The sequence below is a fragment of the Vicia villosa genome, unplaced genomic scaffold, assembly GCF_029867415.1.
Source record: "Vicia villosa cultivar HV-30 ecotype Madison, WI unplaced genomic scaffold, Vvil1.0 ctg.000370F_1_1, whole genome shotgun sequence".
Taxonomy (NCBI): domain Eukaryota; kingdom Viridiplantae; phylum Streptophyta; class Magnoliopsida; order Fabales; family Fabaceae; genus Vicia; species Vicia villosa.
In genome coordinates, this window is record NW_026705171.1 from 32,499 (window position 1) to 52,343 (window position 19,845).

The 19,845-nt window shown below is 36.6% G+C and overlaps 1 protein-coding gene across 1 annotated transcript; it reads left to right on the forward strand.

Moving 5' to 3' along the window:
- The first annotated feature begins 1,214 nt into the window (after nt 1-1,214).
- On the forward strand, nt 1,215-19,687 carry LOC131627598 (uncharacterized). The gene is made up of 3 exons (XM_058898439.1): nt 1,215-1,364; nt 1,441-1,662; nt 19,619-19,687. Exons 1-3 carry the CDS (start codon nt 1,278-1,280, stop codon nt 19,685-19,687), a joined length of 378 nt encoding a protein of 125 aa, XP_058754422.1. The 5' UTR covers nt 1,215-1,277.
- The last annotated feature ends 158 nt before the right edge of the window (nt 19,688-19,845 follow it).

Below are 19,845 nucleotides of genomic sequence, written 5' to 3' on the forward strand. Positions count from 1 at the left end.
GGTTCAATGGCTCCGGATAGAGATGCTCCACGTGAAAACTCACAAGGAAACTCACAAGAAAGAGATGCTCAAGAAAGAGATGCTCCGGATACAAATGCTCCACCTGATACTGAAGCAAAAGAAGTTGCACGAGGCATCACCATTATGAAGGGAATCATTCGACATAGAGACCAAGGATTAGTATACCGATTGGAATGGAATTCTGAGAATCAAGGAATTGGTCCTAATTCTGCAAAGTTGACAAGTTATATTGGTACACTTGTTCGTATGCATATTCCGGTCTCCGTAGCTAAATGGAATCTGAAAAGTTTAGAGTTGGATGCGAAAAAAAAAGCGATTTGGGACGAGCTTCAGGTATATATCATATATGGGTAATTGTTGTTATTATCTTGACGATAAATTGTTTAAATTACTTATACTAACACACTATGCGTATGTTTTTTTGCAAAGGACTTTTGAGATACCAGATGATCGTAGACGCTACATACTTAGTTTGGCCGGCAAAAGATATAGAGGGTGGAAAGCTTTTTTGACAAACACCTATCTTAAGGATAAAGATGGAAACCTTCTTGAAGAGGCACCGGGACGGCCAAAAAAGTATGAGATCTTCATTGGTGAAAAAGATTGGGCTGAGTTTGTAAAGCAAAGAGATGAAGATTTTCGGAAAAGGAGTGTCACGAAAAGTGCGAGAGCATCCAAACCCGCGTATCCATACAAAAAAGGGCGTTTGGGATATGCACGCTTAGAGGATAAAATTGTAAGTAAATAGAAATGCGTTTTAATTAATTGTCTAAATGTGCATGTTTTATTTGACGATTTTATCATTTGTGTCAATGCATAGTTAGAGGAGACTAAAAGTGAGGAAACTTCACTTCCTGTACATGTGTTGTGGAAGGAAGCTCGTGTGGGCAAGAATCAAGCTGTCGATCCCGATGTTCAGAGAGTTTATACTAAATGTGTAAGTATAATACTGTGTCTTTAATTAAATCAAATGTTTTTTAATATATAAATGATTTTTTATCTCCACTAATAATTATTGAAATGTAAATGAATTACAGGAGACCTTGTCGCAATCGGCATCCACCAGTGAGGGGATCGTACTTAGTAGAGCACTAGATGCTCCTGAGTATCCCGGTCGGGTGAGGGGTAAAGGTCATGGTGTGACTCCAACCTCTTTTTACAAGCATTCTAGGAGAAGAAATCCTACCAATGAAGAAGTGTTGCAAAAGTTGCAGGAATTGCAAGCACAAGTCTCTGAATTGCAAAGAGATAAAGAGATGTATATGAGAGAAAAGTGCAACACTTCATCGGTGAAAGAAACTAGTGATAAGGCTAGTATCAACTGTCAAAGGAAATTTCCCGAGGTAATTATAAAGGTTTTTCCTTACAAATTGTTCTATTTTATTAATGATAATGAATTTATATTTACTATTGGTTTAGGGCATTTCATCTTGCCAACTATACTTATCGGCACCGAATTATCGACTAGTTGGCAAGGGAAAAGTGCACAACACTTTGGGAGATTTACTTCACCATAGACCGCTCCCGGATGGACACCTGAAAGTATCAGTGGATGTTGTAGTAGATCATGATGCGATGCTACCGGTACCTGACATGGTCTCAGAGACGACATTGCTGCGAGATGCAATAGGATCATTTGTTGCATGGCCCTCGGAGCTCATTACCATTAGTGATGAGGTATATTGAAAACGATTATGAATCATTTAGTTTTCGAATGTCAATTCTAAACCGTTTATTAATTATTTTTTACATTTTAATTTTAGACTGCTCCTATAAAACCCGCAATTAAGGGTAAAGGGATTTTACAGGAGGAGGAGTCTGTTGCATCACTAAAAGAGGTACATTTAAAGTGTTAATATATAATCTGAATCTAAATCTGCATGATTTTATATTTTACCTAACTTATATGATTTTTAGGCATCCGCTCGGGAGTCACAACAAGTGACGCAGCAAGTTCGTAGTGTACCACCCACTGGTCCTCCGAAGCCAGCAGCAAAAAAAGGCGGTGCTTTTGTGCCTCGATACCGGTCGACGCTCGCAACAATGGTTGATATGTCCGATTTGAAGGATGGTGCTTTACGTGAAATCAATATGGATGAAAGTGTCTTCGGTATTGAATTCAAGTCACTTATTACAATTGATGACTTGGAAGAGATTTTTAGGCATGATCAACTAGGCGTCAGTAATATGCACTCATACATCCGGTAATATTCACTCATCCGATATATTATTTAATTAGTCCCACAATATAATTTATTTACACATTTCAATGAAAATAATCTAATGTTTATTATGTTTTTATTTAAGGTTGTTGTATGACAGAGTGTTGCGCGGGACTCCATTGTCTAACAGACTCCGTTTCGTGTCTTCCGCCCATTGCAGCGGAATGGTAATTGCTTCGGAACCGGAATCAGTTAGACAGCGCTTAGTCAATAGATTCATGTCCACCGGCAATACAGAAAGTCTGCATCTTTGGGCGTATAATACCCGACCAGTAGGGTTAGTTTCTCATTCTTTGTTCATCTAATCTCTGTTTCTTTTGTGTATAGCAAAATTTTCATATAACCTATTGTTTTAATTTATAGAGCACACTGGTTGCTGCTTGCTATCAACCCTATAAGGGAAGTCGTGTATTATCTGAATTCGGTAAATGGTGAATGGACCAATTATCCGGCTATGAAGGACATCTTTGATTTGTAAGTGGGATCGTTCTAAATATATATTCGTGTATATTTATATATTTACTTATTTGTGGGATTGATCTAAACATATGCTTTTATATATTTGTTAATTAGATCAATACAAGTGTTCCGAAGTCAACAGGACGTACAGGTATCCCGGACTAAATCAAACAACATTACTTGGATCCAAGTGCAGGTACATTATTTTTCACAATTTTGCTTATAATATTTATGCTACTTGATAAAACAAGACAACTATAGAATCTTATTTGTTTTTCTATGTAGTGTCCGCAACAGCGAAACAGTTACGATTGCGGATACTTTGTTTTGAGGTTTATGAAAGAAATCCTTCAGGCGAATCAATTAGAGATTCCGCTCACGGTATGAATTTATAACTTAAGATAATTTCATATAATTTATTACATTTAACTAAATATATCATTCATATTATGTTTTTGTTTTGTAGTATCTTGACGAATTCCGTGCTGCTGGGTACCCGAGACTTAAGTTGGAAGAAATCAAAGAGGATTTGTGTCAATTTTATGTTAAGCAATTTTTCATGTAGGATTTGTGTCGATTTGAACTATAATATTATTGATTTTGTAATGATGTATATATATAATTTTGGATATTATAATGGTATTATATTAGAATATATATTGTCTTACTGATGGCTGAAATAATATCGTCGAAAATAAATTACAGGTCGAAAATATTACAGGTTGAAAACATATTACAGGTCGAAAATATTACAGGTCGACTGGGAGGATTAAATTACAGGCTGCACATTAAAATACCTTATTTAGCAACGACAGCGCTTTTAAAAAGCGCTCTTAAAGGTCCACCTACTAAAGCGCTTCTTAGTAAAAGCGCTGCCAAAGATTAATAAAAAAGCATAAAAAATAAAAAAAAACCCAACATACGAAAGCGCTTTTGGAAAAGCGCTCTTATAGGTGGGGCTATCAGAGCGTTTTTTCCAGAAAAAGCGCTCTCATAGGGGGGGCTATCAGAGCGCTTTGCTGGAAAAAGCGCTCTTAAAAGGGGGTCTACCAGAGCGCTTTTTCCAGGAAAGTGCTCTTATAGGGGGGGCCTACCAGAGCGCTTTTTCCAGAAAAGCGCTCTTATAGGGGGGGTCTACCAGAGCGCTTTCAGAAGCGCTTTTGTTACCTACGCCAGCGCCAGCTTTTACAGCGCTTTTAAGCACTTTAAAAGCCCAAAATAAGCGCTTTTAAAGCCCCAGCATGTTGTAGTGAAGGAAGTGGTCACGCCACAAACTTGTTTCCCAACTGCTATTCCAACTATGATGACAAGGAAGTGGCCTGCACCACAAACTTGTTTCCCAACTGCTATTCCAAAACTGATGACAAGGAAGTGGTCTTTACCACATAACTTGTTTCCCAACTGCTATTCCAAAATTGATGACAAGGAGGTGGTCCATACCACAAACTTGTTTCCCAACTGCTATTCCAAAACTGATGACAAGGAAGTGGTCATTACCACAGAACTTGTTTCCCAACTGCTATTCCGAAATTGATGACAAGGAGGTGGTCCACACCACAAACTCGTTTCTAGACTTCTATTCCAAAATTGATGACAAGGAGGTAGTCCACACCACAAACTTGTTTCCCAACTGCTATTCCCATATTTTGACGACAAGGAGGTGGTCCACACCACAAACTTGTTTCCCAACTACAAACTGCAAACCTTTGCTAATACCATAGCAAGGTAATTCCCATCTAGAAAAATGCAAGTCCTTGCTATGTAAGTCTTTGGCGTTAGCAAGGCAATTCCCTTCTCCAACACGGGGTACGAGGCAAATTCAAGGGGTCTTCCATTATTTAATACTCTTCGATCCGAAAAACGTGATGATTGCGTATCCTCACATCTTTCAAATCCAAGATAATTAAATAGGGGCAGCTGTCATACCCCAAAATTTGCCTTCCACATCTCATCCATAAAAGTACAAGGTTCACAGGTTCCATCGGGGTATGCTCCTAGTCAAGAACCTCCTAAAGCTAGGGTTTGAGGTTCTCTTGAGAAAATCAACAAGACAAGATCCCTAATCAAGTTCTACATGGCCCATGATGATCTAAGATAACTCTATGACAAAAGTCAAGACCCAACTCCAAAGGTTACTTGTTCAAACAGCTCAAAAGATTCACAGTCAACTTGTTTGACCTAAAAGTCAACCATAATCAAAGCATAGTCAAAACCTCTGATTTTTGGTCAATATCAAGTATGGGAGGTTATATTCATCATTTGATCAAAGGTTGATCATGATCCATCAATAGAAACTCAGAAATGAACAAATGCAAAAAGGGTCAAATTAGGGTTTCTTTAGGAGAAAGTCAACTCAACTTTGACTGGCCATAACTTTCACATGGAACATCAAAAATTCCCCATTCAAAGCCTATTTGGAAGGAAATTGGATTCTCTACAACTTTGTCTCTCACAAGCCAAGGCTAGAAATGCTCCATTTGGAAGATATGATACAAAAGATTACAGATCCTTCTCAAACATCATTCAAAAGCAGTTTTTTGTCAAAGAGGATATGATCAAGATAAAAGCTCCAAATGAAAAATATGTTCCAAAGTGGCTTATAGAGGACATCTTGAGGTTTCCAAAAAGTCCTAGAACTCCTTCATAGCTTAAAAATTGAGTGAGATATGCTTGGTCAAAGTTGGGTAATTTTAGAGGACAAAATGTGAAATAAAGGAGGTTCAAATTGGTTTTCTTGCGAATGGGCCTATACTTTTATGACTTAAACTTGGTCCACAAGTCATTTAGGTTATCCAAAGTGATTTTCCACGAATTTAATATTTTATTTGATTTTTATATGATTTTTATTCATTTAAATAATGATTTAAAAATTGTATGAATCAAAGGAAATCAAATATTTGGAAAAAGGTCACATAATAACCAATTCCAATCAGCATTTATATCAGATTATCATATAATTTTCGTGGAGATTTGATTGGAAAGAGTTGATGCAAAATTGGATGAAAATAGAAAGTAAATAAAATCAATTTTCTTAAAATCTCAAGATTGGATTCAAAGGGCTTTTTGAAGATTGTTTATAACCTAAATGAGTCCTCTATAAGTAGAGAGGATAGGCCACACGAATAGGGGTTGATAATTCTGATCAGAGCCAAGAACTCAAGAGTCACAAATTTTGCAAGAAAACTCAAAAATCGGTTTCAAGGATTGGATGCATCCCAGGGGATTTGAGCATTGCTATACGTTCCTTGGATCCTTCTGAATCGATTGGGATACTTACGCTTCATCAACACCCCCAGAACGACCTCCCATAGGCCAAAGTAAGTCACTCTGAAACTTGAATCGATTAGCATGATACGGGCATCTCCATGATGTTTTGATTGCATATTTAGCTTTGCTTGATTACTATGATTGTTTCTGGAACATTAATTTGGTTTCTGTGCGTGCCACATACGATCGGCCCTTGGAGGTCGAGTTAGGGTTCTTGGTGGGAATTTGGGGTTTTTCTGTAGAGGTAAAATTAGGCTAAATTAAGGGCACAATTAGGTTCGTATGGTTAGGACGAGGAGATCTGGGGTGGTGCGAAATATTTATTTGTCTGGATGAGCTAATCGCTATTTTGCAGGTATGATTGCTACGAATGGTTTTGTAGCAAAATCTTAGCAAACTTTTACAGGAAACTCAGGTAAGGTTGGGGACGATGATGATGTGTCGTCATGGTACTGGGTCGTTTAAATTTACGTGCACGTTTTAAGTTGTAAGGGTGAGTTTTTTATATATTTAGTCAAAGGCGTTTCCTTAACGCATATTGGGTTTAGTTGAGTTGGTGGAGATGTTGGTTGAGCCTGGGGGCATGGGTTCAATACCCAGCTCCCACATATATTTTTCTTCTAATTTTCCAAACTTGATCCTGTGCGCTCCTGTCTGTACACCTCACCATGCACTCTTAGATCTGGCCATAGAATTCACCACCCAGCCAGATCTAATGCTCCAGGCCTGATCCCCATATTATGAGCCCTCAAACCAACTATATTCAATCAAAATCCTTAATTAACTAATTTATTTTAATTAATTTTTATATTTTAGCTAATTCTTTTTATTTATTTATAATAACAAACTATTTTCTTAAATAAATTAACCTATATTATAAATATTAAGTTCCTATTTTATTGTTCGTTCCGATTAAATCCATTAATCGTGATGGGCAATAATCGAATTTCTTAAAATATTTATTTACTTAAAATAAATAGTTATGTGGTTAAATGGTTGCAACTATTTTTATTGGTTGCGATGATTAACCTGATATCTTCCGATTTAAATTCATTATTATTTTTAATCGAATCAATCGATTACGAGGGATAATGATACAAACTAAATAATTAAAATTTCTTAAAAAATACTTTTATTCGCTATTAGTGATAATTGAATCTATCAATTAAAATTGGTAACGATACAACTACTAATCTTTTAACTATGGTGATCGAACCTATCGATCATTGCGGTTAATAGTACAAATTAAAACCAGGGTTGTACGCCCAAACCTTAAAACATTTTCCAAAACCTTTTCAAAACTACAAATTATCACAACTACGATAGGCCACTCAAAAGCCTCCAAAACCATATCAAATCAAATTATAACTCTAAGGACGTACAACCCTTCCCCGAACTACGTAGACTCTGATCCTCCCTAAGGAGGTACTTGAAGGATAGAAAAACACTTAGAAAGGGGGGATTGAATAAGTGTGACTTTAAATCTTGGACGATAAAAATAAATTGCACAATTATTTTTATCCTGGTTCGCTGTTAACGAAGCTACTCCAGTCCACCCCCGCAGAGATGATTTACCTCAACCTGAGGATTTAATCCACTAATCGCACGGATTACAATGGTTTTCCACTTAGTCCACGACTAAGTCTTCCAGAGTATACAGATCACAACTTGATCACTCCAGGAACACTGCTTAGACAACTGCTAAGACTTTTCTAGAGTCTACTGATCAACACGATCACTCTAGGCTTAGTTCACTCCTAAGACTTCTCTGCTCAGCCAACTACTAAGACTTCCTAGAGTATACTGATCACACGATCACTCTAGTTCCTTACAATTTAATGTAATCAATTCAAGAGTTTACAAATGCTTCTTAAAAGCTATAATCACAAACTGTGATATTTCTCTTAATCGTTTAAGCTTAATCTCACTAAGATATTACAACAGCAATGTAGTGAGTTGATGAAGATTCTGAGCTTTGATTGAACAGCGTTTCAGCAAGTTAATGTGAGCGTTTTTGGTGTAGAATCGTTAACCTTGCTTCTCATCAGAACTTCATATTTATAGGCGTTGAGAAGATGACCGTTGAGTGCATTTAATGCTTTGCGTGTTCCGTACAGCTTTGCATTTAATGTTATACGCTTTTGTCAACTACCTCGAGCCTTGTTCACGCTGTGTCTACTGACGTTGCCTTTAGTAGCTTTAACGTTCCTTTTGTCAGTCAGCGTAGTCTGCCACGTGTACTTCCTTCTGATCTGATGTTTGTGAATACGACGTTTGAATATCATCAGAGTCAAACAGCTTGGTGCATAGCATCTTCTGATCTTCTGATCTTGAAGTGCTTCTGTTGCGTGATACCATCTTCTGATCTTCAGTGCTTCTGATCTCATGTTTTTCTGATGCTTTCATAGACCCATGTTCTGATTCTGCTTCGACCATCTTCTGATGTCTTGCCAGACCATGTTCTGATGTTGCATGCTGAACCATTTGAGACGCAACTCCTGAGCGCTGAATTATGCGTACTCTTTATATATTTCCTGAAAGGGAAATTGCATTGGATTAGAGTACCATATTATCTTAAGCAAAATTCATATTATTGTTATCATCAAAACTAAGATAATTGATAAGAACAAATCTTGTTCTAACAATCTCCCCCTTTTTGATGATGACAAAAACATATATAAATGATATGAATTTGCGATCAGAAAGAGTAGACGGCAAAAGACAAATTACACAGCTATAGCATAAGCATATGAATATGTCTCCCCCTGAGATTAACAATCTCCCCCTGAGATAAATAATCTCCCCCTGAAATAAATACTCGAAGAACTTTGATAAAAGACTTCCCTGATTATTTCGGTAGAGACGATCATATAAGCTTCTGCCTTCAGAGAATTCATAGCTTCTGACTTCTGCTTCCATTGGACAGCTTCAGAACTTGAATTTCTTTGGATCCTTAGAACACTCACAGCTTCTGATTCCTGCTTCCATCGTGGACAGCTTCAGAACTTGAATTTCTTTGATCTTCAGAACATTCACAGCTTCTGACTTCTGCTTCCATTCAGGACAGCTTCAGAACTTGAGTTTTCTGGATCTTTTAGAACATTCACATCTTCTGATTTCTGCTTCCCTCGGATAGCTTCAGAACTTTGAATGTCTACCAACTTCACTTCATGCTAGATTTGTATCAGAACATTGTTGAATGTACCAGAGCATCATCAGAGCATCTCTACATCCTGAAATGTTACAGAACAAAAACTAAACGACAAAAGTCAGCATGAACGAGTTAGAACATAAAATGTATGTTTGAGCACATTATATGTATCAGAGCCATATAGGCTGAAATAATATATCAGAGCAAATAATGTATCAGAGCCATAACATTATATGTATCAGAGCAAATAGAATTTTGTCAGAACAGGATAGACAATGATATTCAAATTCTATTATCAGTGCTTCTGATTCCCGAAGCTTGACAGCACTCAGCTTGCTTCAGTTTCCAAGAGCTTATTCCTTTTACAGAATAACGCTTCTTATGGTTTTGCTTTTAGTGTTTGCTTCTGAAGATTCACTTCTCTTCTGTGTACCTGCAAAACACTTAAACCATATAGAACTTGCAGTTCTTGTTAGTGAATGTGTGGGAGCCTTTACCCAGCAACTGATAGATTTAATCAAATCATTTATCATTTATCTTCTCCCCCTTTTTGTCATAACATCAAAAAGAATATTTAAAAAGATTCAGATGTATAAAACGACAAAAGAGACATTTACTGGAATGTAAAACACAAAGAAACTTTTCATTAATAATCAAAAGATATTACAAAAGGTTCCTATGTTTAACAAGATGAAAAACATTCCTAGCAAATACAAGGTAGAATTTCCAAAGAGGAAATGACTACAAAAAACAAAAAAAAAAAAAAACAACATTCGGTCAAGAAACTCAACATAGAAGTTGAGTCTATCTTCCCACAACTCAAGAAAGTCTTCTGTCTTTGGATGAAAGTTGATAACAACATCAAAGAAGGATCTGACTTGAGCGGTATTAGAAGAGCCATCCCGAGATGCACAGTGATCTGTCGCCTTTGAGTCATGGAGCTGCAACAGGCTTAGGATGAACGCTAGGTTTTGAGAGAAGAAATGAAAAAACGAGAGAGAGAGAGAGAGAGAAAAAACTTTAAGAGGAAAACAAAGAGATAGGAAACCAAAAAACATTTTGAAGAGTATTTAAAACAAAATAAAGTGAAACGAATGATGACTAGCATTTAATGTTACGTGACGTGAGGAGAGATAATAAAGACAAATGAGGTGACTAGCACAGTTACCTATGGTCGGCGTCCCTTCAACTGCACGCGCGTTTATCCATGAATAGTAACGACAGGTTTACCATCCCGAGACAAAGCGTAACAGCTGTATTGCTTTAAAAGAGGTTCTGAATCAACTTAGACAATGAAACGTTAGTAATAACCGAATCATAATTTCTAAAAGAATTCAATCAGAACTTCTGACAAAAAAAATGTTCCACATTCATTTCAGAAGATACTCATACATGAGAACTTCTCATCTTCTCATTCTGGGCATAAATCCATACTGATGTTCTTCAGAATGAACTTAAACCTATCTTCAGCCAGGGGTTTAGTAAAGATATCAGCCCATTGATGGTCTGTATCAACAAAGTTTAAAGATATAACACCCTTCTGAACATAGTCCCTTATGAAATGATGTTTAATCTCAATATGTTTAGCTTTTGAATGAAGAATAGGATTTTTAGATAAACATATAGCAGAAGTATTATCACAGAATATAGGAATGTTACTCTCAAATATCTGATAATCTTCCAACTGACTCTTCATCCAGAGCATCTGTGTACTACAACCAGCAGCAGCGACATATTCTGCTTCTGTTGTTGATAGAGCAATAGTTGCTTGCTTCTTGCTATACCAAGAGATCAAATGACTTCCAAGAAATTGGCAACTTCCTGAAGTACTTTTTCTTTCAATTCTGTCTCCAGCATAGTCAGCATCGCAGAATCCTACTAAGTTGTATTCTTTAGATTTTCTGTAAACTAAACCAACATTAGTAGTACCTTTCAGATACCTTAGAATTCTCTTAACAGCAGTTAAATGAGATTCTCTAGGATCTGATTGAAATCTAGCACACAAACAAACACTGAATAGAATGTCAGGTCTAGAAGCAGTCAGATATAGAAGAGATCCAATCATACCTCTGTATAACTTCTGATCTACCTTCTTACTTACCTCATCCTTACCTAGGATGCATGTTGGATGCATAGGAGTTTTGGCTTCTTTGCAGTCCAGAAGATTAAACTTCTTCAGAAGTTCCTTCACATACTTGGTTTGGTGAACATATGTTCCTTCTGATGTTTGATTTATTTGTATTCCAAGGAAATACTTGAGTTCTCCCATCATGCTCATTTCAAACTCAGCCTGCATAGACTTAGCAAACTCCTTTCCAAGTGTAGCATTAGATGTTCCAAAAATAATATCATCTACATATATTTGACAGATTAAAATATCCTTTTCAAAGGTTTTACAAAAGAGAGTAGTGTCCACTTTTCCTCTAGTGAAACCATTATCTAGAAGGAAAGAACTTAAGCGTTCATACCAAGCTCTGGGAGCCTGTTTCAATCCATACAATGATTTCTTAAGTTTAAAAACATGATTAGGAGACATAGAGTCTTCAAAACCAGGAGGTTGATGGACATAAACTTCTTCATCTATATAACCATTTAAGAAGGCACTCTTAACATCCATCTGATAGAGAGTGATGTTATGTTGAGTGGCAAAAGAAATTAATAGACGAATAGATTCTAACCTGGCCACTGGTGCAAAGGTTTCTGTATAGTCAATCCCTTCTTGCTGACTATAACCCTGAGCCACCAGTCTGGCTTTGTTCCTTACCACTTCACCTTTCTCACTGAGCTTGTTTCTGAAGACCCATTTTGTACCAATTATATTGAATCCATCTGGTCTAGGAACAAGATCCCAAACATCATTCCTTGTAAACTGATTCAGTTCTTCTTGCATAGCAATTATCCAGTCTGGATCTTCTAGAGCATGATCAACAGAAGTTGGCTCGATCAAAGACACAAGACCTAATTGACAGTCTGCATTGTTCTTAAGGAATGCTCTTGTTCTGATTGGATCATCCTTCTTTCCAAGAATGACATCTTCTGAATGACCGGAGATGAGTCTGGATGATCTTCTGACAGATGGTTCTTCAGAAATGCTTAGATTGTCCAGAGAAGCTGATACTTGATCTTCAGATTCTTTGCTTCTGAGAAGCTCTGCTTCTGATGCATTGCTTCTAGGCTCAACAACTTCTGATATGTCGATATCATAACCTGCAAAATTATCAACCTGCTTTGGTTTTTCAGAACCAAGCTTATCATCAAACCTGATATTGATTGATTCTTCCACAACCAATGTTTCAGTATTGTATACTCTGTAGCCTTTCGAGCGTTCAGAATAACCAAGAAGGAAACATTTTTGAGCTTTGGAATCAAACTTACCAAGATGATCTTTAGTGTTCAGAATAAAGCATACACATCCAAAAGGATGGAAATATGAAATGTTGGGCTTTTTATTCTTCCACAATTCATAGGGAGTCTTATTTAGAATAGGTCTGATAGAGATTCTATTCTGAATATAGCATGCAGTGTTTATTGCTTCTGCCCAGAAATGCTTAGCCATATTGGTTTCATTGATCATGGTTCTGGCCATTTCTTGCAGAGTCCTATTCTTTCGTTCTACAACCCCATTTTGCTGTGGAGTTCTAGGACAAGAGAAATCATGGGCAATACCATTTTCTTTGAAGAACTCTTCAAAGGATCTGTTCTCAAATTCACCACCATGATCACTTCTGACCTTTATGATTTTACACTCTTTTTCAGATTGAATCTGAATGCAGAAATCAAAAAACACTGAATGAGTCTCATCCTTGTGTTTCAAGAATTTTACCCACGTCCAGCGACTATAATCATCTACGATGACTAATCCATATTTCTTTCCTCTGACAGATGCTGTTTTGACTGGTCCAAACAGATCAATGTGCAAGAGTTTTAATGGCCTTGAGGTAGAAACAACATTCTTAGATTTGAATGCAGGTTTGGAGAACTTGCCCTTCTGACATGCTTCACAAAGAGCATCTGATTTGAATTTCAGATTAGGGAGTCCTCTGACAAGATTCAGTTTGTTAATCTGAGAGATCTTTCTCAAACTAGCATGACCTAATCTCCTGTGCCAGACCCACTGCTCTTCAGAAACAGACATAAGACAAGTCACCTTCTGACTCATAAGATCTTGCAGATCTGTCTTATAAATGTTATTCTTCCTCATGCCTGTAAATAGGATTGAGCCATCCTTCTGATTTACAGCCTTGCAAGACTTTTGATTAAAGATTATATCATAACCATTGTCACTTAATTGACTGATAGATAAGAGGTTATGAGTTAATCCTTCTACAAGAAGTACATTAGAAATGGAAGGAGAGTTACCAGACTTTATAGTTCCAGAGCCAATTATCTTGCCCTTCTGATCTCCTCCAAACTTGACTTCTCCTCCAGACTTAAGCACCAGGTCTTGGAACATAGACCTTCTTCCTGTCATGTGTCGCGAGCATCCAGAGTCCAGGTACCATGACATGTTGTGCTTTGTCCTTCTCGCAGCCAAGGATATCTGCAATAGGAATAATCTTATCCTTAGGTACCCACATTTTCTTGGGTCCTTTCTTGTTAGATTTTCTCAAGTTCTGATTGAACTTGGGTTTGACATTATAAGCAATAGGAGGAACAGCATGATAATTTTTGATATGAGTTTCATGATATTTCCTAGGTTGTGTCACATGCTTCTTGGTGTGTGTTATGTGAAAACTTTGTGCATGTGAAGTGTGCCTAATATCATGAGAGTGGCCATACTTGAACTGATCATACAATGGCTTGTATGTGAGTTTCATTTCATCAACAGGTTCAAGTTTGTATGGGGTTTCACCCTCATAACCAATGCCAACTCTTTTGTTTCCAGATACGGCATATATCATAGAAGCTAGCTGACTTCTGCCAATACTTCTAGATAAGAACTTCCTGAAACTTAAATCATATTCTTTCAGAATATGGTTTAGATTAGGAGTGGATTTTTCTGAATTAGAAGGAGATCCAACATTATTGGACAATTTTAAAAGTTTTTCTTTTAGTTCAGAATTCTCCAATTCAAGCCTCTTTGTTTCAAATTCAAATTGCTTTTTCAGCTTTTTGTATTTGAGACTAATCTGAGACTTGAGTTCCAGAAGTTCAGTTAGACCGGAAACTAACTCATCTCTAGTAAGTTCAGAAAATACCTCTTCAGAATCTGATTCTGATGTAGATTCTGATCCGTCATCTTCTGTCGCCATCAACGCACAGTTGGCCTGCTCATCTTCTGAATCATCTTCTGACTCATCCCAGGTTGCCATAAGACCTTTCTTCTTATGAAACTTTTTCTTGGGACTTTCCTTCTGAAGATTTGGACATTCATTCTTGTAGTGTCCAGGCTCATTGCATTCATAGCACATGACCTTCTTCTTGTCAAATCTTCTTTCATCAGAAGATTCTCCACGTTCAAATTTCCTTGAACTTTTGAAGCCTCTGAACTTCCTTTGCTTGGTCTTCCAGAGTTGATTTAGCCTTCTGGAGATCAGGGACAGTTCATCTTCTTCTTCGGATTCTGATTCTTCAGGATCTTCTTCTCTGGCCTGAAAAGCGTTAGTGCATTTCTTGATATTTGATTTTAATGCAATAGACTTACCTTTCTTTTGAGGCTCATTTGCGTCCAGCTCTATTTCATGACTCCTCAAGGCACTGATAAGCTCTTCCAGAGAAACTTCATTCAGATTCTTCGCAATCTTGAATGCAGTCACCATCGGACCCCATCTTCTGGGTAAGCTTCTGATGATCTTCTTTACATGATCAGCCTTGGTGTATCCTTTGTCAAGAACTCTCAATCCAGCAGTCAGAGTTTGAAATCTTGAAAACATCTTTTCAATGTCTTCATCATCCTCCATCTTGAAGGCTTCATACTTCTGGATTAAGGCTAGAGCTTTAGTCTCCTTGACTTGAGCATTTCCTTCATGAGTCATTTTCAAGGACTCATATATATCATAGGCTGTTTCCCTGTTTGATATTTTCTCATATTCAACATGAGAAATAGCATTCAGCAAAACAGTTCTGCATTTATGATGATTCCTGAAATGCTTCTTTTGATCATCATTCATTTCTTGCCTTGTCAGCTTTACGCCTCTGGCATTTACCGGATGTTTGTAACCATCCATCAGAAGATCCCATAGATCACCATCTAGACCAAGAAAGTAACTTTCCAGTTTATCTTTCCAGTATTCAAAGTTTTCACCCTCAAATACCGGCGGTCTTGTATAACCATTGTTACTGTTGTATTGCTCAGCAGAGCCAGATGTAGATGCAGGTGGATTTGTCGGAGTTTCACCAGCCATCTTTTAAATGAAGCGTTTTTCTCTTCCTGAATCTTTTTCTAAACACGGTTAAGTGCTTGCACCTTAGAACCGGCGCTCTGATGCCAATTGAAGGATAGAAAAACACTTAGAAAGGGGGGATTGAATAAGTGTGACTTTAAATCTTGGACGATAAAAATAAATTGCACAATTATTTTTATCCTGGTTCGCTGTTAACGAAGCTACTCCAGTCCACCCCCGCAGAGATGATTTACCTCAACCTGAGGATTTAATCCACTAATCGCACGGATTACAATGGTTTTCCACTTAGTCCACGACTAAGTCTTCCAGAGTATACAGATCACAACTTGATCACTCCAGGAACACTGCTTAGACAACTGCTAAGACTTTTCTAGAGTCTACTGATCAACACGATCACTCTAGGCTTAGTTCACTCCTAAGACTTCTCTGCTCAGCCAACTGCTAAGACTTCCTAGAGTATACTGATCACACGATCACTCTAGTTCCTTACAATTTAATGTAATCAATTCAAGAGTTTACAAATGCTTCTTAAAAGCTATAATCACAAACTGTGATATTTCTCTTAATCGTTTAAGCTTAATCTCACTAAGATATTACAACAGCAATGTAGTGAGTTGATGAAGATTCTGAGCTTTGATTGAACAGCGTTTCAGCAAGTTAATGTGAGCGTTTTTGGTGTAGAATCGTTAACCTTGCTTCTCATCAGAACTTCATATTTATAGGCGTTGAGAAGATGACCGTTGAGTGCATTTAATGCTTTGCGTGTTCCGTACAGCTTTGCATTTAATGTTATACGCTTTTGTCAACTACCTCGAGCCTTGTTCACGCTGTGTCTACTGACGTTGCCTTTAGTAGCTTTAACGTTCCTTTTGTCAGTCAGCGTAGTCTGCCACGTGTACTTCCTTCTGATCTGATGTTTGTGAATACGACGTTTGAATATCATCAGAGTCAAACAGCTTGGTGCATAGCATCTTCTGATCTTCTGATCTTGAAGTGCTTCTGTTGCGTGATACCATCTTCTGATCTTCAGTGCTTCTGATCTCATGTTTTTCTGATGCTTTCATAGACCCATGTTCTGATTCTGCTTCGACCATCTTCTGATGTCTTGCCAGACCATGTTCTGATGTTGCATGCTGAACCATTTGAGACGCAACTCCTGAGCGCTGAATTATGCGTACTCTTTATATATTTCCTGAAAGGGAAATTGCATTGGATTAGAGTACCATATTATCTTAAGCAAAATTCATATTATTGTTATCATCAAAACTAAGATAATTGATAAGAACAAATCTTGTTCTAACAGTACTTAGGTACTTGGCAACAAGGCGAGTCCCCTCCCTCATAAATCTCATTTTGTCCCGATTATGTTCCTTAAACATAAACCTTTAACTTTGATAATTTTTGCCATTTTTACCCTATAGTTTTCTGTCACCTTTCTTTATATTAACCCTATAATGCAAACCATAGGAAAGGGTTGAGGGTGCCTAACACCTTTCCTCGACCTGAATATAGTATCTTACCCTAATCTCTTAACTGCGCGAGGTTTCTTATTCGCCTTGGTAGAATAGGTGGCGACTCTAATCTTTAATTTTTAGGACAGGTTGCTACAACGTTTAAAATATAATATTGGGTTAGCGCAATAAAAAAATGAAGAAAGGAATATTCTAACATTTTTTAAATTATAAATTAGAGTATTTCCAATGTAAAAAGAGCATCACATTTAGCAGAAGCTTACTTTTTCGTGTCTGTTTGTTCATTATTTTCAATTCACTCAAGTGTCAAAATACAAATAGATATTTTTTGTGTAAACTTTGTGATAAGTATCCATATGTCTATTTGTCCTTTTTTTTTAATTTTGCGTTTGTTTATGTTGGTTGGTTGGATCTTGAGTCTGTGTTGATTGTAATTTCTATGTTGGTTAATTGAAAGTATTATTTAATTCTCTAAAAAGAATACAAATTTGATATTACTGTTCACTATTCCAGATGAATGAGTACATACAGCTTTAATTGTTTGCTCACACAAATAAAAACACACTTAAGAAGATAAATATGGAAGTAATAAAAGTCATCCCCATAACCGTAATAAAATAAGAGTATTATACGGGTTGAGAAAACTACATTATAACATAATATTATAGTTACAAAGAATATTTTCTTTCAAAAAATGCAATTAATTAGTGTAAATTTGGAGTGATGAAAGAGTAAGACAATCCTATGTCTATTGGTATAGATTAAGAGAAATAGTAAAAAAAATAGATCACTAAATAAAACAAAAGAAGAAAAGAATGTCTATTTCTCTTGTTTGATCTTTCTCCCTCTAATTTCTTTTACAATGTCTCTCACAATAACAAATATGAAAAATGGAGTGGTAAAAAATCCAAAACTATTGGTAATCAATTTTACCCTCTTCCACCAATTGATTAATTTGAATTCAATAGATTCAACAACACTTTCTGCAATAATCTACAGCACATGTCAACATCATAAGAAAACATTAACAAAAAAATATAAATTCTATCAATTTGAATGAGATAAGTGAGTATTGCAGACAAAACTGAAAAGAACACAGTGCATGTTCCTGTAACCCTTGTCACATGTATTTAGTGTATACCTACTAAGTGAAGAGTTCCGGCCCCATAATTGCCACCACTGATTGCATCGACAACTACTATCAACGCTTATTACAGTCGGTGGCTCGGTGATGTCACTGCTGATTGTACCACTGTTTGGCCGTTACTTCATTGTGATATATGCAGAAAGCAATTATACTACTTCCACTACAAGAAAAAGGTCTCCTGCCACGCCCAAGAAACCGAGGCTATATGCAAAATAACCGAGGCGTAACGCTAAGGCCACGCAAATTAAACTGTGGGATATGCGGCTGTGGCCTAAAGTATAGTCCACGGTTTTTTGGTATATACCACGTTTTTTTGACCACCGTGGCTATTATAGGCCACGGTTTAGATAGTTTGATTAAGGTCGCGGTTTATATTTGTCATGATTACAGAACTGTGGCCATATGGTAAAGCCACGGTTTCAATTTAATGTTTAACACACAGTTTTGGTTCAAGATATAGCCACGGTTTGGTTATGACCACATATTTAAAACTGTTGTTATATGTTATGCATTCTAAACCATTTATCTTGCCACGGTTTATTTCTGTATCATTACATAAATATGTCATTATATATATATATATATATATATATATATATATATATATATATCAATATAAAATTAACAATAATATTGATGATTAGAATCTAATTAATTACAAGCAAATTAACATTAACATCAAAAGTAAGTTTTTTTTGTAGTGCCACTAATAAGTTGGATACTAAGTTTTGATGTCATCCCAAATTCAAAATTCAAAACAACCATGGGATTCAAAACTAGAGCTAAATTAAACACAAGTTTCTCCCAAAGAGTCATCCCAAAATAACAAAAAAAAGTTCTAAGAACTAACTAGCTACTGCACAAACATGATTCAATTCATTCAGAGTATTCAACTCATTCTAAGTCCATTATTAGCATTTCAATACCCTAAGCTATTCATACATGAATCAAATTTCCTTACAAAACCAGCCTAACTGTCATTCGGTCATAACAAGGATTTAGAAAACACAGTCTGAATCCAGCAGAAAACACTTTAGGTGTAATTTGGAATTTCAAGCAGAAAACACAGTCTGAATCCAACAGAAAACACTTGCCGTGAAAAACAACAAAACCAGCAGAAAACAAAGAAACAGGCATATACATTCAGAATTTCAAGCACATTCTGAATTCATAATCATTTCACAATAGATCCAGATCATGGTAGCCATGCACTTGTTCATCCATGACAACCATACAATTTCAGAATAACACACTCGCTCATTTTTTCATATCTGCAATATGATATTAAGCTACATTCTACAGTGCCCTATACCTAGCTGTCCCTTCTTGCTGCCACTTTAACAGTAACAAACAAGAGCACTATACGGATAAGACACTAGGACACTTTTATAATGCAAGTAACTGACAATTCAGTTTGTAGTTTAGATCATTGGTATGTGACATATAGTTTGACAATTCAGTTTCTAATTCTTGATCATTCTAAGGAAACTAAGAGGTATACTACATTTATCATGGTACTAAATTTTGTAGTTTAGAGTATACCTGTTTGCAATGTGGAATATGAGTTGATGCAGACGAATGTGGATCAGCAAGAGCAGCAGTAGTACTAATGCAGTTGCCATCAAATTAGAGATCTCCTAGTCGCTCATATGTGGGTTTTGTTGCTTCATCATGGTCTTAAATAGTGCCTTCATACCATCCATCTCCATCTTCATGCCAGCCACTTCATTATTATGCTGCTTTTTAATAACCAGAATTTCTC